The sequence below is a fragment of the Glycine max genome, chromosome 18 (assembly GCF_000004515.6).
Source record: "Glycine max cultivar Williams 82 chromosome 18, Glycine_max_v4.0, whole genome shotgun sequence".
NCBI lineage: Eukaryota > Viridiplantae > Streptophyta > Magnoliopsida > Fabales > Fabaceae > Glycine > Glycine max.
The window spans coordinates 11,411,288-11,437,668 of NC_038254.2; the positions used below are offsets into that span (position 1 = coordinate 11,411,288).

Consider the following 26,381-nt stretch of genomic DNA (forward strand, 5'->3'; position numbering starts at 1 on the left):
TGTCATCTGATCCACATTCCATATTGAGATTTCAGAATTATACAATTTATGTTATGACATTGCAAATACAAGGAGTCTTTCTTTTTTCAGATAGCAAAAAAAAAATACTGAAACCATAGTCTAACTGATTTCATGATGTTATTTATCTATTTGACTTCATAATTTTATTCATAAACAAACAAACTTATTTTATATACCAGAAAAAAAAATTAATTTTTTCTCTGAAGTGGACTTTATTGACCACTTGGCATTTTCACTATGTTAAGCCCCAGATCCAGCAAGTCGCCTCTTTGAGGCGTTTGATACAGCCAATTGACCAAGTTTGTCAGTGTTACTTGATGTAGTCCTTTGATTGATTGGTGCATAATGCCTCAACCACTCCCCAACATAAACCTGGAACATTAAATAGTCATAATAAGAGCTCCAAAATCCAAAACCTGTAAAATGGTGGTTATATTTGCCCTAGGCCAGTTCAAAATGTTGATTCAAAAATAATAATAATGAAACAGTTCAGGTTAATGTGGACATATTTCAGTCAAAGGACAATTTGGGATCAATGGGCCAATTATGCCTTGATTTTTTGTAGCACTAGCTGCACAAACAGACATGGTTTATGCATTAACATCTCATTTGTGTGGCTGATATGGTAATCAAACATCATCAACTACCAAGAAAACAACAGCAAAATATTGTTTGGTATTTTAAACTTCTTGAAAAACACTAATAGAAGAAGAAAAATGAAATAAGTTTCCTCATAAGTTAAAATTAGCTTAGACATAAGTTAGAAATCACCTTTTGAATAAGCTAATATAAGAGAGTTTCTACAAATTAGCTTATGCATAAGCTAATTTTTGTTGTTGAAGAAGCTAATTTCGTTTTCTTCTTTTTTTCTTCCATAAGTGCTTTTGGAGAAGTTTATCCGAACATGCCGTTAATCTAAAACTAACCCCGCTTAAGTCATTTCCACCACAACATCAAGCCTAATAATGACCGCTAAGCAGCATATATACTGGTTTACCATATCAGTCTGTTGTGTTCACAAATATTTCCCAACGCTAAAGATATATTCAGCCTCACTGATGTAACTAGGTAAGAAACCATTTTCAAGGAACCAAATGGTGCACAACAACACACACACACACACATGCATGCATACATACATACATACACACACACATATATCAGCACAAATTAAACAGGAATGATTATGCCAATATGCAAGATCATGATATAACCAGAGAAATTATTTAAAGAAAGGAAATAACCTGTTGAGGTCTCATAATCTTTGTATCAGGATCATCCAATGACTCTCGCCAATGTGCCAAGTACCCAGCCATTCGAGGGATGGCAAATAAAACAGTGAAAAACTCAGGTTGAAAGCCCATGGCCCTGGTGGCACAAAACCATCAGCTCAATCCTAGTCATATAATCTGGGAGGAGTAACATGTGTTATCCTCCCTGGTTACGAAAACTGGATGTAATAATAGGTTACCTGTAAATCAGTCCAGAGTAGAAGTCAACATTTGGATATAGCTTCCTCTTGATGAAATACTCATCAGACAGTGCAATCTTCTCCAAGGCAACCGCAATCTGCACAATCAAATAATTTCAGATGAAACTTTCAAGTTCAAACTAAATATATTGAACTGAATTGACATCGCATTGAGCATAAGAAATTTTCCTGTAACAAAATTTGACTGAATCGTCATTGAATTAATTTCAAATACTTGTACATATATACATTATATGTAAAAACTATACAAAATAGTTGGCAACAGATTTTTAAAAAAAATGTCTTAAAATAACATGTACAGAAAAACTTTCAAAATGAAAATATTTTGATGAGAAAAAAGGTTATGTATTGACAGTATAAAAAGTTTTACATACTCTTTTAATCACAACACACCATGAGTGATAAGTTTGTTGACTTTTAAAATAATTATCTTAAAGTAATTCAAACGGTGATTTGTGATTGGATAACAGTATAAAACTGTTTTACACTGTCAATGCATAGGCATTTAAGTCAATTTTGATATTGTTTAACAGCATATCTAGTGTAAGGAATATACAACAGATACACAGCAGCACAAAAATGGATAAACACCTCTATAAGAGGATCCCGGCCAACAATGGTAAACACTTCCTCTGTCAGTTTCCTCAAGACCTTTGCTCTTGGATCATAATTTTTGTACACGCGATGTCCAAAACCACTGAGCTTTCGTTTCCTGGAGAAATATTAGAGTTGAGAGAATTAGAGAGAGAGAGAGAGAAGAAAGTGAAATTGAGAAATCTGATGTTACTCAACCATAATCTTAACTGATTACAGTTCAGATTATATAGATGATCTAACATCTAACCAACCTAACTGTCAACTAACCTAAGTTAGTTGATACAGCTGACACTTAGCTGTTACACACTAAAGTCCTCTTAACTAAATAATCACAAACTAACTACTAACCACAGTAGTTAGACTAACAGATAACTGTAATAAAGCAAAGAATACATTTTGAGTAATGTAATACTCTTATACCCCCCACAAGCTCATGAGGGGTTGGAAGAAATTCTTTCAACTACTCTGAGCTTGGATCTGAATGAAACAAATGAAGCAGGAGAGAGGAATTTGGTCAGAATATCAGCAAGTTGGTCTGCTGCAGGCACATGAACAGCATCAATCTGTTTGGTGATGACCTTCTCCCTAACAAAGAACAGATCAAGCTCCATATGTACAGTTTGAGAATGAAGAACAGGGTTGTGACCAAGAGAGACAGTGCTTGTATTATCACAGAGAATGAGAGGAGTGGTATGAGCAACTTGGAGTTCAGAAAGAAGAGACTGAATCCAAGTCACATCTGCTGTAATAAGAGACATACTCCTATATTCTGCATCAGTGCTCGATCTAGCTACAACTGATTGCTTCTTGGACCACCAAGAAATTAGATTAGGTCCAAGAAAAATAGCTGCTCCAGAAGTTGACCTTCTGTCAGGATCAAATACCCAACCTGCATCACAATAGACATGAAGAGAGAAAGGATGCCTATAATGCCCCTAATTGTCGACTTCCCGGCGACTCTCACACTATGACACTTTGCACAGTGACACTTCACTCAACATCCTTATTGATCAAAATCTTCCACCAATCAGAACCCTCTGTAGGTAGTCCTTTTCGAGACCTCGACAACCAGCTTTGACACCGCTCGACTACTCTCAAGATCATTGACTATCCTCACAAACCAACATGATACTTTTCAACGTGTTGTGTCCTTACTCTCACGCTTTCTGGGAAAATTCTCAGAAGGTCACTTATCTCATAACTACTCCAAGTCAAACACGCTTAACTATGGAGTTCTTAAGTGATAGGTTACCGAAAAGTAGATGCATCTTGTTCGTATAGATAATATCAATTAATTCCTTTAAGTCATCCTCAATTGTACAGTCTCATATCTTTATAGCCTCTAGATCCCTCTCATTCCGACGTGATTCATTCGGGGTGTTACAATGCCTAAGAGAAGCATCTTGAAATTTTAATCCCTAAGACACAGCCCCTTTTAGATACCTCAGAATTCTTTTCATAGCCATATAGTGCTGTTCAGAAGCCCTAGACATGAACTGGCATACCTTGTTAACAGAAAAGTTAATTTCTGGTATGGTAATAGTGACACATTGCAAAGCCCCAACAATAGATATATACAAAGTAGGATCAAAAAAGTCTTCAGAACCAAACTTGGTTAACTTTAAGTCTCCAACCATAGCCTTAGAATGTTGGTTTTGGCCTAACTCAATCCCAAAAGCTAGCTCATGAGGTGAGGGTTGTCCCCCCACTTGTATATTCTATCTTTGCCTTATCTCTAGTCAATGTGGGACTTGGATTTTTTCCAATACACCCCCTCACACCTAGTACTTGCAGGCTTGGTGAGTCGATAATACGGTGGGTGGCCCATTTAATGAATCTAGGATAGGCTTTGATACCATCTTAGAATTTAGGTTTGGGCCTAACTCAACCCCAAAAGCTAGCTCATGGGATGAGGGGTTCACATTACTGTCTTTGCAAAATTTACTAACACTAATGAGAAATTTTGTAATTGAAGGAACAAACAATAAGTTACTTAAAAGAAAAGAAACTTTAGGATTAAGAGGAGAAGCAAAGGTTGAGACACCTAGGGAATTAATATTGAGACCCTGACCATTTCCAATAGTAATCTGATCTGGCCCCTCAAAAGGAGTCACTTGCTGGATGTTTTGTGACATGTTAGTCACATGATGAGACCCTGGCCATTTCCAATAGTAATCTGATCTGGCCCCTCAAAAGGAGTCACTTGCTGGAACTTTTTTTTTTTATCAGCAAAACTATTAATATATTGATAAAAGTACCAGAGGTACTAAAATACAAAAAGTTAGGTCCATACTCATGGTTCCAAAATAAAAACTAATGTAGTTTGAAAAGTAACCATAGAATGGCTACAAATAAGGTAACTAATAACTACTACAACTCCTACTCTGATACAGAAATCCCTCTCGGATGTGAGTTGACCATTGGTTAAAGTGAAGTTTGAAATCTTTGTCCAAATTTGTGAGCCATGTCCAAGCTAAAAATACTGCATCGTCAAAAAGCTTGCTACCATTAAAAGAATCGTTGGAGAAAATAATTTTGTTCCTCATCTTCCATATAGACCAAACAACAGCCATCCACCAACTTTGCCACCTGCCGCTTCTTATACCTTCCACTTGCACGAAAGAGTGCTGAAGAAAATGTTGTATTAGATTGGAAGGGAACACACTGCTGATATTCAACCAAGATATAGTCTCCCACCAAATCAGCCGAATCTTTGTGCAGTGGAAAAATAAGTGGGAAACCTCCTCATCCATTCCTCCACAGAAAGGGCATGATGCATCCATGATCTGCACTTGCCTTCTTTGCAGATTACTTTTTGTTGGCAATCTGTCTTGAAATAATCTCCACGCGAATATAGCTATTTTACTGGGAATCTTCAGTTTCCATAATTCCACAAAGACTTGCTCCTTACTTGCAACTGATCCCCCTTCCCTTAACATGTGATATGCAGAATGAGAAGAATAGATACCTGAAGGGTGTCCAATCCATACCCAACCATCTTCACCTTGATGCTGGATGATCTTTCCTTCTACCTCTCCAAGGAAGTTGACAGCCAATTCTATTTCACTGTCAAACAGATTTCTCCTCCAAGTAAAATGCCACTCCCACCTATGATCTTTGTGTTGTCCCATCTGACTAATAGTGTGATGTTGCTGCAGTGAAATAAGGTAAAGCCTAGGATACTTTTCTGCTAGTGATATATCCTGGCTTATCCATCTATCCTCCCAAAAATTAATTCTATGACCAGCACCAACCTTCCATCTAAAGCCTTCTTGAATACTCCTTCCTTGGTATGATTGACAAACGACCCTTTTTAAGTCCCTCCACCATAATGACTGGCTTGCTACCCTATCTCCTTCCTCCAATCCCCTCCACCCTCCATATTTAGACTCCACTACTTTAATCCAAAGCTCCTGATGATGGTTTAAGAGATGCCACTTCCATTTGCCTAACAAGGCAATATTAAAAGCTTTGACATCCTTAATACCAAGCCCTCCTCTTTCTTTTGGTAAGCAAACTTTCTCCCAGCTTATCCAAGCAATCTTCTTTTGATCATGCCCACCTCCCCAAAGGAATCTACGCTGGATCTTTACTAATTTGGCAACCACTGATTGAGGTATCCTGAAAAAAGAAAAGAAATAGATAGGAATGGATGTTAGTACGGATTGGATCAATGTCACTCTCCCCCCGAATGAGATATGCCTTTGTTTCCATTTAGAGAGTTTTCTTTCGCATTTGTGAATAATAGAATCCCACATCCTACCCCGCCTCGGATTGGCCCCGATGGGAATACCCAGATAAACAAAAGGAAAAGCCATCAAGCTACAATTCAAATACTTGGCCGCAAGTTGCTTCCATTGAGCTGCTACTCCAAAAGCACCAAAGGAGCTCTTAGCAAAATTAATCTTCAATCCTGATACCAACTCAAAAGACCTTAGCATAACCTTTATTGCTTCAACATTCTCCATACATGCTTCACCGAAAAAAATAGTGTCATCCGCATACTGCAAGATGCTGATAGGCACATTGTTAGCACCAACCAAATAACCTTTGTACAGGTTTTCCTCCAAAGCCCTCCTCATCAACCCATTCAAACCTTCTGCGACAATATTAAAAAGAAAGGGTGTTAATGGATCCCCTTGCCGTAGACCCCTTTGAGGTAAAAATTCTGTAGTCGGACTTCCATTCACCAAAACAGAAATAGAAGCGGATTTAACACATCCTTCAATCCACTTGACCCATTGCGGACTAAAGCCTGTTCTCTTCAACATATAGAACAAAAAGCTCCAAGATACCGAATCATATGCCTTTTCAAAATCCACTTTGAACACTAGGCATGATCTATTGCTTCTCTTAGCTTCATCAATTACCTCGTTTGCTATGATTACACTATGAAGTAGCTGTCTCCCTTCAATGAAGGCAGATTGGGACTCATTAATGATAGAAGACATCACCTTCTTCAATCTCTTAGCCAGCAATTTAGCAACTATCTTATACATGCACCCAATAAGAGATATGGGTCTGTAATCGTTTAAAATTTGAGGATCAGGCACCTTTGGGATTAACGCTAAGAAAGATGCGTTACAATCCCTTGGGAACACTCCATTTGCATGAAACTCATCCAAAAAGCGAAGCACATCAGGCTTAAGCAGTTCCCAGAATTGCTTTATAAATTTGAAATTGAAGCCATCCGGCCCTGGGCTTCTTTGACTCCCACAGTCCCAAATAGCTTCCTTAATTTCCTCCTCCTAAAAAGGGGCCACCAGAATATTGTTTTGATGCTGACTGATAGTCTGAAAAGAGATACCATCCAATGTAGGTCTACTAAATACCGGTTCTTGAAATCTTAGTGAGAAAAAATTTTTGACTTCCTCCTTCACCTTCTGCGGCTCATCAAACCATGCCCCATCAATTGTGACCCCTTTAATATAATTATTTTTGCGGTGAGCATTCATCAAGAGGTGAAAGTAACGTGAATTACAATCACCCCCCTTAATCCACCTAGCCCTTGCTTTCTGTCTTAGCAACGATTCATGAGCATTTGCTGCTGCCCATAGAGCTTCTTGTAAGTGCTTTCTCTCAAGATCTTCTTGGGAAGATAGCTGCCTCTGACTTGAATTTTCCTCCATCCTGTTTAATTCAGACTCGATCATTTTAATTTTTTTGAACGTGTCACCATACTCTTCCTTGTTCCAAATCTTCACCCTCTGTTTTAATCTCTTAAATTTTTCTCTGAGCACAAAACCTCCCCAGCCTGGTTGCAATTGAGAATTCCAGCATTGCTGAACTATTTTCTTAAAGGAGTTATATGAGAGCCAACAATCCAGGACCCTAAATGGTCGAGGGCCCCAATCAACAGCCTTTGATCGAAGAAGTGGGCAATGATCTGAAAAGTTCCTAGCAAGTGTAATTTGGACACTTGCAGGCCATCTATTCAGCCATTCCGGGGAAACCAAGCACCTGTCCAGCCTACTCCTAGAGGCACCATTGGGTCTGATCCAGGTAAACTTCCTGCCCAGCCAAGGAACCTCGAGCATCTCCAATTCGTGAATCCAGTCATTAAATTCATTGATACTGCTGTCTATGAGAGTCCTTTGGCTGCTACCTAATCTTTCTTCAGGGTCTCTAATTGAGTTAAAGTCACCCAATATACACCAGAACACCCCTGCTGCTGCTTCTTTTAGATGTTTGACTGCCTCCCATAATGATCTCTTACCATGAATGTCACATGGTGAGTAAATCATAATTATGTTGATCTGTTGAGCTTCTCTAATCAATTCCCCTTCCAAAAAAATAAAACCGTTACTAATAACTTTCCTCTGAAGTCTAAATGAGTTTTCACACCACATACACAAAATACCCCCTGCTGAATTAATAGCAGGCTGCATCTCCCATGACACCTCTGCATCCCCCCAAATCGCCTGACACATGGCTTTGTCTATGAATTCTTTCTTCGTTTCTTGAAGGCAAATCATATCTGGTCCCTCCAATTTTCTTAATCTTCTTATTGCTGCCCACTATATGCCCCTCCCCAGTCCCTTTACATTATATGAGAGAATATTCATTAAAACCTTATGCTGACACCCCTCTTCTCTGCCTCTAGCCTATCTCTTTCTTCCATCTTCTTGAGTTGATCAATGATTACTTGCTACTCCTCCACTCCTGAGACTCCCAGTTGCTTTGCCTTCCTCCATATGTTCAGTGCCTCTTGATGTTGCTGATTATTGGGCTCTGGATTGTCACCTCCCTCTCCATTATTTTGAATTACATCATTGGCATGGGTTAATTCCACGAAATCTAATTCCCTCTGCTGAACCCCTTCTTGTGTGCATTGTAATTCCCTCTGCTGAACCCCTTCTTGTGTGCATTGTGTCATTAGGTTAGGTCCAGTAATTTCAGTCATAGGTATTGGAGCACGATGACCTACAAGGAATTTCTTTTGACCCCTCGTTTTTCTAGAATACACCAGCCAGCCACTTTCTGTTAGAGCTTTGTTGTTTTGTGAATTGAGGCCCTTATTACCAGCAATTTCGTAGGGGGTGTACTGTAGAAAGTGCTTGTTTGCTAAGCTAAGGCCCATTCCGTTATTTGGGCCTTTATTTACCCCACTATTCTGCCCCGTATGTGACCCATCCACTATAATATCTGCAGTTTGAAATTTTGTGGGGTTACCGCCACGTGGTGACCAGGTGTCACCCATTCGTGGCTCAGTGAACCCTTCCCCATGGTTACTTACCCCGCTGCCCTCCCCCCCTGTCTCCATTACCATTTTCGTGAAAAGTCTGAGGCTCTGTTCCATTGTTAGGAGAGCCTATGCCCTGTTGACGCCTGTTGTCGGCTGCCCCATGGCAGTTGTCGGTGACCGTTGGGGCCTTCTTTGGGATATCCAGCATTCTACCATCAATCTGATGGTCTAAAGCGCTGAAAATGGACCGGTCCTCTTCGTTACCCAGTGGGTCTTCGTAATTATTGTGACCGCTGGGTAATGCATTTGTCCGGTGGTCGTCAAGTAGCAAGTTCTCCGGCAGCTTCTCCGACTGATACGGCATGGCTTCGAGGTTGTTCGTCCTCGCGGAAACTGGAGTGATGCAGTCGAGATGGGTATCGTCGGAGTCAATTTCCTCCGACGATCCCCCCACGCTTCTATTCGGGCCATATCGGCTACGACATCCACCCCCACACTCCTCCGCTACATGCACCTTAAAGGTTTCTTCATCAATGACGACGTCAATGGTATGTTGTATATTCGGCGCCCACGAAGTCTTGATAAGCACCTTAGCTCGGTCTAGCCGCCGTCTGTCCTCCACCTCATCATCCATGTCAACGAAGTCCCCCACAGCCGCCGTGATCTGCCGAAAGTGTTTCGAGCTCCACGCTTGGAGTGGTAATCCCCAAACGTAAACCCAGGTGAGTCTACATCCCACTCGCACTTCCGAATTCCATCTTTCCAATGAGTGGAAAAATCGTGAACCTCCATCTGAATCTGCATTCGTCACTTGTTCTGCAATCTCGTCCGTAATCCCGTGAAGGAGAACCATGTCGTCTCCTATGTATCTGGGCTGTAAATCCACCCCCGTCAGCCACCATAACTCGTCCTCTACTCTCTCAAATAGGGCCGGATTTTGTAATCTCCCTACCCATGCATCTTTCAACCATTTGGTGTCTTCCTTTCCGAGCTCTATGTGGACCAGCGAGGAAGAAGATCCACGACTGTGACCATGGTTGTTGATAACCATTTGACTTTTCGGGACCCAATTAGTTCGTGTCAGCGCTTCCAAGTAAGATTTTGGTGTTGGCTGTTGAGCGTATCTGGCGCGGTCATCCACTATATTGATCTTCTCGTGATGGCTCTGTTGCTTCCGCCATTTTCGTTCCTCCTTAGCTGCTCCCGTTCATACTTGGGGATGTTGACATATAACTTCAACCCGCCAATAACAACCTTATCCAACTGTCTCGCGATGTATTGTGCGTCTCGTATCCCCTTAAACCTAACAAATCCATACCTCCTGCCCGTATTGTTCCTGCATTTTGCTATAAACACTTCTCTAACATCCCCCCATTTCTTAAAATGATACCACAGCTCCCTTTTTGTTATGTCATCTCCAAATCGGGTGAAGTAGAAGGACGTAATTTCGTGGTTGTCTCTCCAATTTGATGTGGCGTTGTGTTGCGAGGCTTTTCCGGTGTTTCCTGTGTACTCCCTTCGGGTTGCATCCCTATGGCGGACTCTATCACTCTGATATTCCTTGCCTCTAAACCTATCTCTCCCCTCCCCGGTGTTTCTCTCTCTAACCATCTCTCTTAATCACCAAAGTCTTCCGAGATATTTTTTTACTTGCTGGATGTTTTGTGACATGTTAGTCACATGATGAGAAGCACCAGAATCAAGGTACCAACTCTGAATAGGAGTTGCAGAAGCACTAGTCAGAAAAACCTGAGGCTGAATAGCTTGCTGTTTGGAAACAAGATGATTGACTTGTGGTGGTGGTTGAATGTAGGTGTATTGAGGTGGAACAGCAGCAATATATGTCTGAGAATAACCATACTGTGAAGATGGAACTATGTACTGAATAAGTTGGGCATACTGAACTTGCTGTGAGGGCTGAGCAGAAGAAGCCCATTGAACAGATTGTGTTGAAGTAGCTTGTGCAGCAGCAGGTGGAGGAAGAGTGGAACATAGTTCTCTTCAAGACGATGATAACAAAATGATGCACCTTGTCCAAATTTGTAACAAATTTGGCACTGCACATCAGCAAAGCGACCTCGACCGCCACGGCCACTGCGTCTTGAGCCACGACCATCGCATCCTGAGCCACGACCACCGTGGTTATTCCGGCCACCACCACAACCACTAAAAAATTGATATCCACTGTAATCATTGGAGGAATTGTCACCAGAGGGCTGAGTAGTCAAATTGATTTGAATCTGAGAATTAGGGTTCACAGATTGGGCCGAATTAGGATTAGAAAAATTCTCGAGAGGAATTGCCAAAGAGACCTTCAATGAGGTTAATAGAACCTATGGCACGCTTTCTAGATCATTAAATTCGCACTTCGTGCTCTAACAATATAGTTTTGACTTCATCAATCGAAAGTCGATCAAATTTGGTACTAATTACTAAAATCGATGAGTCATACTCATCAGGAAGGCCATCAAGAATCAAATTCAGATGCTTGGACGCAGGCATCGATTCACCAATAGAAATAAGTTCATTAACCAGGTTCTGAACATGAAGAAGATAATCAGTAATGGAGTGATTATCAAGAGAGAGACCTCGAAGTTCATTGCAAGTTGACAAACTTGAGCTTGAGTGAGCAATTGAAAATGCAACAGAATTCTGTCCCATAACTGCCACGAAAATTTGCAACCAATCACTCGTGTAAGCATGTCGCCAGAAATAGTGGACTGAAGCCAAGCAATAAGAAACTGATCCTGTTCCTCCCAGTTGCGATACTCAGCAGTGACTGTCAGAATTTTGATCTTCAACAGAAGCATACTTCTGCAGAATAATCGGATTTATGAGATAGTGTTGAAGGTGATGACTCTTGACCACAGGTTCAACTTGTTAAAGCCAGAGAAGTTAGTTCTTCGCATGCAGTTTCCAAGAGATAGAGTGCACGAAAATCTTCGAAGCAGTCGACGGCAAAGAGGAAGGCGGAGGGGAGGGAGGAGGAGAAGAAGAAATAGGTGCGGAAGCCATGAACAAAAGCTAGGTTTCAACCTAAGCTCTGAATACCATATTAGAGTTGAGAGAATTTGAAAGAGAGAGAAGAAAGTGAGATTGAGAAATCTGATGTTATTCAACCCAAGTCTTAACTGATTGCAGTTCAGATTATATAGATGATCTAACATCTAACTAACCTAACTGTCAACTAACCTAAGTTAGTTGATACAGCTGGCACTTAGCTGTTACACACTAAAGTCCTCTTAACTAATCACAAACTAACTAGACAAACAGATTACTGTATTAAAGCAAAAATACATTTTGAGTAATGTAATACTCTAATAAGCAGCAGATAATATATCAAATAAAATTATCATTTTCCCTGCTGGCTGTGAAGAGACCCAAAAAATAGGAGTCACAAAAGAGCATGTCATCACACCATCACCATTCTTCACAGATAGGGAAAACAGACACATGAAAAGGAAGAAAAAAAAGAGTAATAGCCACCTGGATTTAACACCTTCAATGAACGCTGGAATGTTCTCAGCAGTTCCAATTTCACTCAGCATTTTGAGGACAGCCTGCAAAACCAAAAGTTACATTAGCCTTGTTCAATGAGTATAGTCAAAGGTTAGACTTCTGCTTTGTTTGCTTTCCATATTTAAATAAGCAATAGAAAATAATCATGAGAACATCCTAAACCATTTATATTACCTCATTGGCTCCACCATGAAGAGGTCCATATAGAGCTCCAACAGCCCCGGCAATAGCAGTATATACATCAACACCACTGCAAAGTACAAATAAGGTAATAGTTACATAATATAAGACAGGTTGCTTCATTTTGCTCGGAAAATTGCCAGTTAGACCAAATTGTGTCTGTTTAAAAGCAGTCAAAGCAGACTCAGTAAGTTTGATTTGCAGGACTCCCTTGCTTAAGTAGTAAGATGTCTACCTTGATGAGAGGTGTCGTACAGCAGATGTAGAGCAATTCATTTCATGTTCTGCATGCAGGATGAAGATAATGTCCAGTGCTCGAGTTAGCCGAGGATTAGGTTTATATGATCGATTGCCACTGAAAACATGGATATGGAAATTTTATTTAAGTTACGCTGATAAATCTCATGATAATAAAAATCAATTAGTATGTAGTTAACATTCTACCATCAAAGATTAAATCATACTGGTTTTTTTTGGTGAGTAAATGATATTACTTTTGATAAGATATAGATTTTTTTATATCAGAGGAAGAGAAAAAAGAAAACCATCATGAAGCTCAGAACTCCGAAGAAAAAATAACTTAAAAACAAAAAACAACTTCAGGTTATTACAAATATCAATCAGACTTACAAAGAATCTAGCATGTATAGGAAGTTCTCTGTGTAAGAAAGTTTGTTGGATGGAAGCACAGGTGGCCTTCCTGCCAATCTAAGATTAATTGCAGCAGCAATTGTTGTTATCTGCAATCAAAGAAGAAAATGATGATGTTACATAGCAGTTGGACAGCTTGCAAATAAGCATTGAATTGCTTGAATACTTCACAAAAATTTCAGAAGATAACCAATAAGCACATGAGAAGCATTCAGAATAATTGAATTACTTATTACATATATCTGGGGCAGAAGCTTAAGAAGAATAAAGACAACGGAATAAGCAAACCTTTCCAATAACCCGTGCTACTTGCTTGTCTCTCACTTGCTTTGAGTTGTAGATATCAAGACCCTACATTAAAATATAAAAAAGTTTTAAAAGAAATAGCCAAACCTGAATCAAATACAAGAAGGCAATAACATGTTAAATCCTAATAAATAATAGAGTACAACTCTGCACTCACATGTGTATTGAACTAAGACATAGGAAAATGTAATATCCCATGAGAATCACTTATCTAAATAATGAACGACATCAAATCTAAAAGAGAGGCAGGCAGGTAATTCAACAAACTGTAATTCTGGGAGTACCAATTTTTTCAATATAACAACTAAGCATTATTTAATTGTGACAGCAGTAATTGATTAAAAATAAATCATTATTTTCAATAGAACAATTTAGCATTATTTGGCAGAATCTACTGTAAAAATTGACTGGAAAACAATCACCTATTTTTCCTTTTCTTAAGTAAGTACATCAAAGCTGAGGTAAACAATAGTTCAAACTTAGAAAATACGATGCAGATCTTTTGATTACTTGTCTCATTATACATTTAAATAGTGCAATCATCTTAGGCAATAGCTACCAACTCAGATCTTCAGGGTTCAGAAAACTTAAAAGCAAAATAACATTAATTTATAAATTGTTATAAGAGTTCTGAGTTTTAATTTGAAACTAAAATTTTCAGTTTCAATTTCGTAGAGATCTAAAATCTTCAGAGACTCCCATAAATAGTGCAATCATCTTAGGCAATAGCTACCAACTCAGATCTTCAGGGTTCAGAAAACTTAAAGCAAAATAACATTAATTTATAAATTGTTACAAGAGTTCTGAGTTTTAATTTGAAACTAAAATTTTCAGTTTCAATTTCGTAGAGATCTAAAATCTTCAGAGACTCCCATAATGTTTAGAATCCATTAGAATATCCTAGAGGCATATCTCATAATATCATGGTTATAAATTTAGAATAGTTCCGAGTATCTTAGATAATCTCTTAGGAATACCTTCCATATTTCTTTACTTTTACAATTTGTTTCCTCGTTTCATCAGGATTAGGAGTCTTGTATAAATATAAATAGAGCTTAGAGCTTTGTTTTCAATATCACATCCAAGATCAAACACGTCATCTCATTGTATACAAGAGAACATTATTCAGAATATATATTCTCTCTCCTCCTCCTTACCTAGCTAAGTCCCTTTAATCTTGACAGAATCAAAGTTCGTTGCTGTATATAATACTCACAAAAAATCAAATGAAACAAGCTAAAAGGTTTGCAAACTATAGAAATTTTAAAAAATATTAGTTCTACAAAATAAAATTAACATAATTCCATAACAAAGGTAAGATTTGCAAAGTTCAATCTTATATTATCATTGTTTGTGAATCAATGCTGAACAGATCAAAAGTTCAGTAACTTGAACTTGACCAAAGTCTCTGTTACTTACTTTGAGAGCAGGATTTGCATCAGGATGATAAACAGACAAAGCACTCATGGCATTGACAAGCATACCCATAGGATGTGCATCATGAGGCATTGATTGTATCATATCCTACAAAACAATTGTATACTGCTGCTGTTAGATTAATACACTTGTACTTCTCCAAAAAAAATTAACAACCTGATTACTCTCCTTTATATAATCATGACAACATTTTTTGCCAATATAAAATACAATTGGCATATTAAATTTTAAGCAATAATACAACAGATGTGGTTTTCTTACAAATCTAAAAATGGTTACCGACTGAAACCAGAAGGTTACCAGATAGGAAATTGGGTCCTTAAACCAGTAGTAAGTCATTTAATAACAGAAAAGCTCACCAAAACTCCTTGTGGTACAGCTGAATGCTGAGATATGGTGAACTCCCATTCTGTTAACTGACTTTCAGAAGGCAAATTTCCATACACTAAAGACAAAGAAAGGTAGAGTTAATAAACACTAAATACATGTATGTAATTCATAAAATGAAGCCTGTAATTAACAGGATTCATAAATAAGGACCCTACACCAGCCTAAACTGTATCCATCTTTGCTGATATAAATTCTGTATCTCAGCTAATCATCAGTGAAAAGAAAAATCCATTCACTTATCATAAGCAATGGCCACAGGAGAGAGATGAGAGAGAGAGTTAGAGAGAGACACAGAGAGAGAGAGTGAGGGCGCGAGAGACTGCCAAGGAGCGAGAGAGAGAGAGCGAGAGACAGAACTCGAGGGAAGGAGAGATGGAGCGAAAACAGAAGAACACCAACTGGGTCTTCATGGAGACGAAGGAGCATGGATCGAGAGGAAAACCTACATGGTGGGAAACGAATCAATGTCCAGGGACGGGTCAACACTCTTGCTGATGAAGATAACTGGACTACGGTGGTTACTAGAAGATCAGCGAAGGCCATGAAGAAGCAATCACTAACGGGAAGACAATCAAAGAACTTGGAATCAGGCGGACACTCTAAACACTACAGCCTTAACTGGAGGAACTATGCTGATATCACTTCCTTCTATTTCACTCATTTTCCTGAAGAAGTTAACGAAGAGCTGCTATGGGGCTATTTTAAAAAGTGGGGCGATGTTCGTGAAGTATATATTGCTAAAAGGCTCAACAAGGAAGGTAGGAGATATGGCTTCGTGCGGTTTAAGGGAGTGTCGGGCGTAAAAGGCTTGGAGGTGAGACTGGATAACATCTTCATCAATGACTGTAAATTGTTCGTCAACCTACCTAGGTTCGAGAGGCCAGCAATGAAAAAAGACTTGCAACAGAAGAGCTCCAATGGGAGGAAGTCTTTTGACGGACCTAGTAAGCATTGTGGGGCAACTACTGGACCTCCGAGGAGATCATATGCGGACATAACGACTAACGGGGCGTATACAGGAGGCACAAAGAGAGAGGAGGCAACAATAACAACCATTCTGATCAACCCAGAAGAAGATAGGGGGTACTGGTGCAAGGAGGCCTGGGTTGGCAAGTTAAAGAAAGTGATGGAGGTGGGGACCTTAGAGGATCGTATAGCTTGGGAGTTAGGGTACAATACACGCACTAAGTTCCTCGAAGATGATATGGTCCTTCTTCCTGGGATGCCTGATCAGAAAGCCCAGCACATCATTCGTTCGGAGATGGAATCCGGAAATTCCCTCTTCTACTCTCTGGAGAAGTGGACGCCAGACTGCAGGCCCAACAACAGGGTTATTTGGCTTCAGGTGTGGGGATTCCCGATTCAGGTGTGGGAACTGGACCATCTCAGAAAAGCTGTAGCTACTATCGGCGATGTCATTGAGCTAGATGACGACACAGAAGACAGATATCGACTGGACCGGGCTAGGCTGTTGGTGCGGACACCTCTTCCGCCATCGATAAGGACAGAGGTTCACATTCATGTGGGGGACCTAGAGTATCGGGTATGGATTGTGGAAGAGATGGGGCTCGAAGTCGGGTTGACCCGGAAAGCAAACTCGCCGTCTGAGGGATGGTCGGAGGAGATATTATCGGACGACGTCATAGACGACGGCGACACTAGCTCTTCCTTCTCATAGGAGATGCACCACCGGAAACAGTCATCGTCTGATACCCAAGGGGTAGAGGGAGGGACCGTTGGGTGCCGACATGCGCTCAGACCTCTGGGTAAAACCCAAATGGACGTTACTTACCACGAAAAGTCAAAACATGACGACGAAGGTATACAGGGCTCCTGTTGCGGTAAGCTCAACCTACGAGACAGCCATACAGGACCTGAGAAGGGATTAGTAAACACAAAAGAGGCAATACAGCAAGAACGAGGGCAGACTAATCACCTATCGGGAAGTAATTTGAACGTTGGAACAGGATCATCAGCTGACCAGAGCTATATTGGGGGAGAAGAGGTCCACGTAATGCAATCCCACTCTCTTCTAACATTGGGACAGACCCATCAAGGTGCTGGGCTAAGTTACAATAAGGGCCCAAATACGATATATGAGGGGTGTAGTAAGCAGGATGTTTACCCTGTAGTTCTCTCGGGTGTGCATCACGACCAGAGTCAAAAAACTGGTGGGTCAAGCAACAATATAGGCCCAACTTCGAAATTTGAGGGGTGTAATCAGGAGGTTTCACTATCTGTAGCCCAACCCATTAAAGAAACTCCAGATAAGTATTCTAAAGTCTATATTAGACAGAAACACTACCTCCACAAAGCTCGTCCCCTGCACATTGAGGGAAATCACCCTCAACTTCAACAAGGAGATGATGCTTCAGCAATTCAAACTGCCAACCAGGATAAGGCTAACAATTAGAATAATGTGGAAGCAGAAAGGAGACTAAAAAGCATTATTGAGTGCAGTGCTGAGGTGTTGGAAGAGGCTCAGCACTTATGGCATCTTGGAGAAAACATAGGCATGGAGGCACCTACAACTAATTCAGATATTCTTCAAAGCTATGCCTCTATGGAGTGCAGAGATAGAAAAGAAGCAATGGAGCTGGGGAACAAGAAATCTCTTAAATGAATATCCTGTCATATAACATTAGAGGGCTGGGTAGAGGTATCAAGTGGGCCTCTATCAGGAGTTTGGTTGGGAAACATAAGATAGACCTTCTTTGCTTGCAAGAAACTAAGAGGGACTTTCTGGATAAGGCAGTGTGCCAGGCTTTGTGGGGCCACTTAGACTTTGATTGAGAGTGGTTCCCTGCAGTGAATATTGCAGGGGGGCTATTGTGTGTCTGGAACAATAACAGCTTTCAGGTTGAGGTCAAAATTTCTGAAAGGGGATTCATCATGCTGGAGGGGGTTTGGTTGGCAAAAATGCAGAGAGTAGTGGTGGCCAATATATATGCTCCTTGTGAGATAGAAAGCAAGAGGCAATTGTGGCAGATGTTATTCTCAAGGAAGAACCAGTCCCAGGTTCAGCCTTGGTGCCTTGTAGGAGACTTTAACTGCATTAGACACCCAGCTGAAAGAATGGGAAGCAGCCATTACAATTCAGATGCTAATCTTATAGCTGAATTTAATGATTGGCTCGCTCAAATGGAGGTAGATGATATTCCCTGTGTGGGGAAGCCTTTTACTTGGGTTAGGCCTAATGGCTCTTGCAAGAGCAAGCTAGATAGAGTGCTAGTCATCATTGCCCCATTCTCATGAATTCTAAACACACTGATTGGGGCCCTAAGCCTTTTAGGGTCTTTGATGCTTGGCTGTCTAATAAGGATTACACTAAGGTGGTCAGGGACTGCTGGTCTGCAAATCAGCCTATGGGATGGGGGGGTTATGCATTAAAATGCAAACTTCAGACCCTCAAGCATAGGCTAAAAACTTGGAGCAGAGATAACTGTGGAGATTCGGGCAGCAAGGTGAAGCAAACACAGAAAAAGTTGAACGATTTGGAGAATTCTCTAACAACTCATCCCTCTGATCAGCAAGTCCAAGAGCTCAAGAGGACACAGGCTGACCTATGGGAGCAGTCTTTTCTTCATGAATCAATAGTGAGACAGAAGTCTAGGAGCAAGTGGATCAAAGAGGGTGATGGCAACACCTCTTATTTTCACAAAATCATAAATTTTAGCAGAAGAAGGAATGCCTTGAGAGGGTTGCACATTGAGGGTAGATGGGTAGACAATCCTGCTGTGGTTAAGGCTGCAATTCTCCAGCACTTCCAAGGCAAATTTGCAGAACCCTCCTTGAACAGACCCAATCTGGATGGGGTGTCCTTTAATGTTTTATCCATTAACCAGAGAGATATGATGGTGGAACCTTTCAAAGAGGAGGAGATCTCTAGTGCTGTGTGGGCTTGTGGGAGTGACAAAAGTCCAGGGCCAGATGGACTTAATTTTAGGTTCATAAAGCACTTCTGGAACGAGCTGAAGCCTGAGTTCCTAAGGTTCTTCTCAGAATTTTATGTGAATGCAGTATTTTCTAAGGGCCTTAACTCATCATTCATTGCCCTCATTCCCAAGATCAAGGACCCCCAACTTATTAGTGACTTCAGACCTATATCCCTCATTGACTGCGTTTACAAAATCATTGCTAAAGTCCTATCAAATAGGCTAAGCAAGGTCATGAACCACTTATTAGATGAAAGGCAACTAGCTTTTGTTAAGAGCAGACAGCTGCTACATGGAGTTTTGATTGCAAACGAGGTTGTAGAGGAGGCTAGGAGATCTAAGAAGCCATGTCTGGTATTCAAGGTGGATTTTGAAAAAGCATATGACTCTGTGTCTTGGCATTTCCTCTTTTATATGATGAGACGAATGGGGTTTCATGAAAGGTGGATTGGCTGGATTAAGGGCTGCCTCTCATCAGCATCCATATCTATTCTAGTGAATGGAAGCCCAACTAAAGAATTTAAGCCTCAAAGAGGCTTGAGACAAGGAGACCCCTTGGCCCCACTTTTGTTTGATCTGGTTGCTGAAGGCTTGACAGGTATGATGAGGGAAGCTGTGTCCAAAAATTGTTACCACAGCTTTATGGTAGGTAAGAAAAGGGTTCCAGTCAACATCCTCCAATTTGCTAATGGCACCATATTCTTTGGGGAACCCACTATGGATAATGTTACAGCTCTTAAGGTTATTCTTAGAAGCTTTGAGATGGTTTCTTGCCTTAGAATTAATTTTGCTAAGAGCCAATTTGGTGCAATTGGCCAATCTGAGGAGTGGTGTAGTCTTGCTGCTGACTACTTGAATTGTGGTCCCCTGCAGTTCCCACTCACATACCTAGGGATGCCTATAGGTGTTAACCCTTGAAGGAAGGTGCTGTGGGAGCCTTTAATCAGAAAATTTGAGGCCAAATTGAATAAATGGAACCAGAGAAGTATCTCTATGGCAGGCAGAATTACTTTAATTAATGCTGTCTTGACAGCTTTGCCTTTGTTTTATATGTCCTTTTTCAGGGTCCCTTCAGCAATCATTAAGAAGCTCACTGCTATTCAAAGACAATTTCTTTGGGGCGGAAATTTAGAAGAAAAAAAGATAGCTTGGGTTGCATGGAACCAAGTGTGTGCTCCTAAAGAAAAGGGAGGGTTGGGTATCAAAGATATCAAGGCTTTTAATAGAGCTCTCCTTATCAAGTGGAAATGGTTGATGTTTCAGCAACAAGATCATCTATGGAGCAGAATACTCACTTCAACGTACAGGGGTTGGAGAGGCTTGGAAGAGGGCCCTCCTAAGCAGATTTTTTCCTCTTGGTGGTCTGACTTAAGATCTATTACTCATCACAGCAGCATGGTTGCTATCAATAAGCAATTTCACTGGAAACTGGGCAGTGGTGATCAAATCCTATTTTGGGAAGACTCTTGGGTGGGAGAAGGAATTACTCTTAAAGACAAATACCCAGAATTATATCAAATATCATCCCAAAAATTAAAGACAGTGGCAAGCATGGGGATCTTTGGAGAATCTGGTTGGGAGTGGAAATTCTCCTGGAGAAGATGTCTATTTGACAATGAACTGGGGGGTGCTTCAGCTTTTATTGACCAGACTGCAGCAATAAGCACTAACGCAGCCTTGATGGATTCTTGGGTGTGGGGAGCTGAACCAAGTGGGATTTTTTCTACAAACTCTGCTTATAATTGTATCAAAGCTGACCAGTTACCTCATCAGCCCATTAGTGGCTTTAGACAGCTATGGGAAATCAAAATCCCCCCTACAGCTTTATCTTTTGCTTGGAGATTACTCTGGGATAGGCTTCCTTCTAAGGAAAACCTAATTAGGAGGCAGATTGTCCTTCAAAATGACCTCTGCCCCTTCTGCCAAAGCCAAGTCGAATCTGCCTCCCACCTATTTTTCACTTGTCATAAAATTATGCCTTTGTGGTGGGAATTTAATTCTTGGGTCAAGGAAGATAGAGCTCTGCACAGCAACCCTATGGATAACTTTCTTCAGCATTGCTCCTTGGCTGGCTCGAGGAGCTCCAATAGAAGGAGGAAGGTCTGGTGGATAGCAGCTACAAGATTGATATGGAACCTCAGAAATGACATGATTTTTAATAATCAGCCTTTTGTCATTTCCAAATTGGTGGATAATGCAATCTTTCTCACTTGGTCATGGCTGAGGGGGTGGGAAAAGGACTTCAATGTTCCTTTTCACCAATGGTCCTCAGCTATGTCTTTGTCTTTTACCTAGTCTGTGATTTGTAGGGTTGGGCATTGTTATTCTTTGTTGGCTTCTCATTTGCTGGTTATGTTCTTGTGTTTTAGGAGATACTATATCCTATGTTTCCTTGTAGTACCCCTGGTACTATTCTTATCATATATATAATATTATCTTTGGCCGTTCAAAAAAAAAAAAAATAAGCAATGGCCACATAAGTCCCATGCGCATGCAAGAAAATTTCTAAACAACACTCACTTATGAGATATGACACTTCCATAAAGCTGCTTTTCTCTGCCAAGTCCTCAATAGGATATCCTCTATATCTAAGGATTCCAGCATCACCATCAATGTAAGAAATCCTTGAGATGACAGGAGCAGTGTTCAAATAGCCAGGATCATAAAGTTTGAGTCCCTTGTCATTTTTCCCAGTTGATATCTACAAATCAAAAATTAGAAAACCTCATAATCAAATACTAGAACAATATTAACATACACAATCATCATTACAATTAATTCCAAAACACCCCACCAACCATTTCAGCATGTCACTATAACATCTGAATAAAATACTTACAAAAGAAAAATACCTTACTAACCTTAGGGCTTGTTTGGATTGAGAAAACCTATTTTATTTTCTGTTTTTACTTTTAATTACAAAAGCGTCACCTTGTTTTCATTTTATTTATTTATCTTTTTTTCAAAAGTTTGCGTAAGAAACAGTGAAAACAACCTTTTCTTTCTCTGTTATTACTGTTTTCTATGCGTATTTTCAAATACAAAAGAGTGACACCAATTCCAAATGAGTGAATCACCAATTTGATCCCAGCAATTGAAGCAGTCTGTCAATTTGGTCACTGGCATTAATGAAATGATCCCTGAAACCATTTTGATGAAACCGACCCCCCCACCCCCTCTTTGTCTTCTCCATTTAAAAACCATTTTTTTCACCTTCGTCTCCACAATTCTCAAAATTATCGTCTTGCTCTTAAACAAGAGCTTAGGAAAAACATTTCTTCAAAATTTCCAATTTTGAGGGCACAGTGACATATATAAGAAATATCATGGCACGCGCGTGGGTGCTTTAGTTGGATGCCACACAAGCATTTAACATCCCAACTCTGCCTTTTGAACAGCAAATTGATTGACAATTTACATTTTCAGCTATCATTTTGTCATTTTGATCATGTCAGCAACCAAATCAACCGACCCCTAGACCAAATTGGCAATTCATTCATTCCAAACAATTCAAGAAACTGGGTAAATCACCTATTTCCTCCTTGAAACTAAGGAAATTCAAAAAAGTCCATGAAAAAAATGTCAATCACATTAGTCCAACTTTATATTAACATGTGTTCAGGAGCCAAAATGCCTGTAGGTAATTAAGTTTACAGACTTAGATAAACCAGCAAGTCGATTTGTTTGGAATTTCCATAGTTTTAAAACCTATGTGACATTGCTAAAAACTTTGAAGGACTAAAAAAGTAATTTATCCAAGCACGAAGGAGCAAAACTGAGCACAACCCAATTCACCAAATTCAAACCACTTTCGATGGCCAAGAGAAAATCTGTCGACGAAACCACAACTTTCTCGAAAAAAGCACATCAATATCAAAATACACCACAAACAGCCATTCAAAAGAGGAACCAACCCCAACTCCAAAACCATACAAAGAATGCAAAAGGACAAAATTTGACGAAAACCTACTTCAAGAAATCCGAAAAGGAAGAGGAAAAGCAGCATCAGCAGTACCTTCTTGAAGTCAGAGGCTCTGACAGTGCCATCTGGGGTGACTTCGATCTGGTACTTCTTGCCGGTCCTCTCGTCGACGACGGTGACAGTACCCTTCAGGTTCACCGGCGGAGAGGATCCGGCGGGGGCGGAGAGGCGGTGGGGGCGGAGGATCGCGGTGGCGGAGGCGGCGTCGGAGGGAAGCAAGTGAGCTGCGAGGGTGGCCAAACGGTTGCGTGCAGTTTGTTCGGAAGAAGAAGTTGTTGTTTTTGACATTGTTTTGTTGTGTTGATAATGATTTTTCGTTGGTTGTGGAATTGGAATGATTGAAAGAAAGTGGAATGATCCAACCGATTGTATATGCAAATGAATTTGCGGAACGGAGTTGAATTGGATGTTTGAAGGAAAAGAGAAAATGTTTCGGACAGTGATGCACGTGTTTCAGAGTTCAATAGGCAAAATGATGCACGTGTTTCACATTTCTGCTTTTTAGTCGAGAAAAATATTCTTTTTATCATTTTTAATCTCTTGATTATTTGTTGAGTTATGATATTAAATATCTATTCAATTTTTTTAAAATTTGGGTTAACTTAGGTTTTATTGACAACAATTAGAGTCAGAAAATTTCTCACAATGCAACAATCACAATATAAACAAAGCTAACGGAAAACTTGAAAGCTAACTAGAAACTAATAATTCAAAAATTAGTTTATTAAATTATAAGTATTAAAATAGTTGAAAAATATAAAATAACAGAAAATAATAAAATTATGATTTATTTAAAAAGGATAATTTAAAAATTAGATAAATATATTAAAGATAAAAATAAAAAATATAAAAAATTAGAAGTCGACATTTTAAAAGCGTTACTTCAACTAACGTTTCAAAAAACGTTATAAGTTATTAGGAAAATTACTAAAAAAATTATTTATCAAATAATTTTTTCAGTTAATAAAAAAATTAGAAACTAACATAAATGTTTTGTTATTCATAGCCATAATTATTGAAATTATTGAGATATTTGAAACATTTATTAAATTAATTTTGGAGTTCAATCCATTAGAACGAAAACAAATTGTGAAATATCATTATTTTGGCATGGTCACTTAATTGAGGTAAATAGTTATTGAAAAAAATAATATATAAAACAAAATTTGATTGCACTTATTAGATTGTTTAAATTATTTGGCCAAAAGGACAAAACATAATTTATGGATAAAGCATTTCATGGAATTAATAGGTTTGGAGTATACGTCATTCGTGTCAATAAAATTTTCAAGTTTATTTTCCTTTATAGCCCACCCAAGGCCATTTTAAAACTCTATTGTAATACATTATGATGTGTTGCATCTTATGTCTTATTTGCATAATGTCTTAGGTTTGAATGCATTTGTCTTATGTCTTTAGTCTGATTTCATCATGTTTTTGTTGGCTTTTCCTTATTAGGACTTGTTATGATATTCTCCTTATTTTCATTTCAAGTTTAAAGTATTTTAGAAAGAACGAGAGCATTTGGAGCTTAGAAAGTAAAAAATAACAGGTCTTGATTGCATCCTATGAGAAGATCAAGCTTGTGGTGTTATCAAGATCATGCCACAATTAGAAGCTAATCATCCAATGATAAGATCATACGAGGGGGCATAAGCATGCTTACAAGGGGTGTGTGAATGCAACCCTAAAGCTTATGTTCGTGATTTAATTTTTTTCTTTTTAATTGGGCTTAAACCATAGTTATTAAACTCAACTAGATTGGCCGATCCAACTAGAAACCAAACCTTTTACCAATTTGACCAATTTGTAAGATCAACAGATACCCAATTCACTTAGTACAAACATCATGAATTGGGCTCAAACTAGTAAGAACCGGTCAACTTGTCTAGTTTTGATTCATTTATGCATGTTGTATCATATGAAGTGATAAATATACCACAAGAAGGGGATTAAATTAGGGTTTTGAAAACATTTAAAGTATTTGAAAACAAAAGGTTTCTAATGATAGTTCTGAATGAATGAGTTTAGAATGAGAAGTTGTTCTTAGCTAAGAATGGAAATTTGAGTTGCTTAAAATAAAAATGCAACCGTTCTCGAAAAACAATTCATTTGTAGTTTAAAGCTTTTGTTTCAAAGATAATTGCTTAATAAAAAAACTTGGTTAAACAAAGTTTAGTTATGTTATTAAGATGGAAAGATAACATATTTAATGATTTGATCAAAACCAATTTTCAAATTTATGCAAAGCAAAGTAAAGAAAGAGAAAATGGAAATAGAGGTTGTTATATTGATTTACCCCAACCTTAGGCTACGTCTAATCCTCACCCTTAAAGATGAGATTTCACTAACACAACTAGTACACAATTGGACCACCAAACCACTGGGTTTCAACAACCTGACAGTTCCCCACTAGACTTCAATCTTAGCCTCAACTAGACCAGCTACAGCACTGGATTTCTCTTCTGCCAGCCACTATTGGACTTTACACAAAATGGATATGTGATTAACTGCACAAATTAAAAATTTTCTCCTCACAAGAGGGATACCACTTAGGAACTTAATCTCACACTTCTATTTAAGATTACTAAAAGCTTTGAAAGCACAATACAGAAGTGGATCACTCTCACAAAAAAGGTTAAAGCTAAAACACAAATTTTTCACTCGGAGATCTAGCACAGTGTGTTGCATATTTGGAATGCTTCAACTTGTTCTTCATAGCCTTCAAAAATGCCTCTTAAAGCTCCCAAGAAGACCATTGTAGTGGGCTCCACACAATCGACACACTTCTAAAGCAAGTAGGTTCACTTTCCAACTATCATGATATGACAACAAACGTAACCATTCTGAGGTTCTTACTCTAAGGAACCTTTCTGATGGGAATTCTAAAGAACCATCAAAATAGTCATTTTGATATTTGTTGAGAATGGATCCATACTTTGATGCATTCCCTTGATGAAGTCCAAATTGATATCTCATTCTAATGTAGTGAAGCTTTATCATTCTTAACACTTCTTCACAACTTCAAAACATTCTAAAGTTGATTACTTCATAAAGACTTAGTTTAAGTTTATGTTGTTGGTGTGTTAGTATTCTGTTCAAGGTTAGACTAAGCAAATTTCTTTATTCCTTCAATTTGATGCTTCACATTAGTGTTTCTCATGGACAACTTCATCATTCAACAAT

At 39.2% G+C, this 26,381-nt stretch overlaps 1 protein-coding gene across 1 annotated transcript; it reads right to left on the reverse strand.

Annotated features, from left to right (window-relative positions):
• Positions 1 to 23,654, reverse strand: LOC100805556 (citrate synthase, glyoxysomal). The gene is made up of 13 exons (XM_003551859.5): positions 23,229 to 23,654; positions 21,734 to 21,914; positions 15,248 to 15,333; positions 14,871 to 14,975; positions 13,434 to 13,496; positions 13,125 to 13,234; positions 12,730 to 12,849; positions 12,489 to 12,564; positions 12,282 to 12,355; positions 2,105 to 2,225; positions 1,493 to 1,590; positions 1,266 to 1,389; positions 1 to 393 (listed from the first exon to the last, which is right to left on the reverse strand). Exons 1-13 carry the CDS (start codon positions 23,481 to 23,483, stop codon positions 262 to 264), a joined length of 1,545 nt encoding a protein of 514 aa, XP_003551907.1. The 5' UTR covers positions 23,484 to 23,654; the 3' UTR covers positions 1 to 261.
• Positions 23,655 to 26,381: the final 2,727 nt, after the last annotated feature.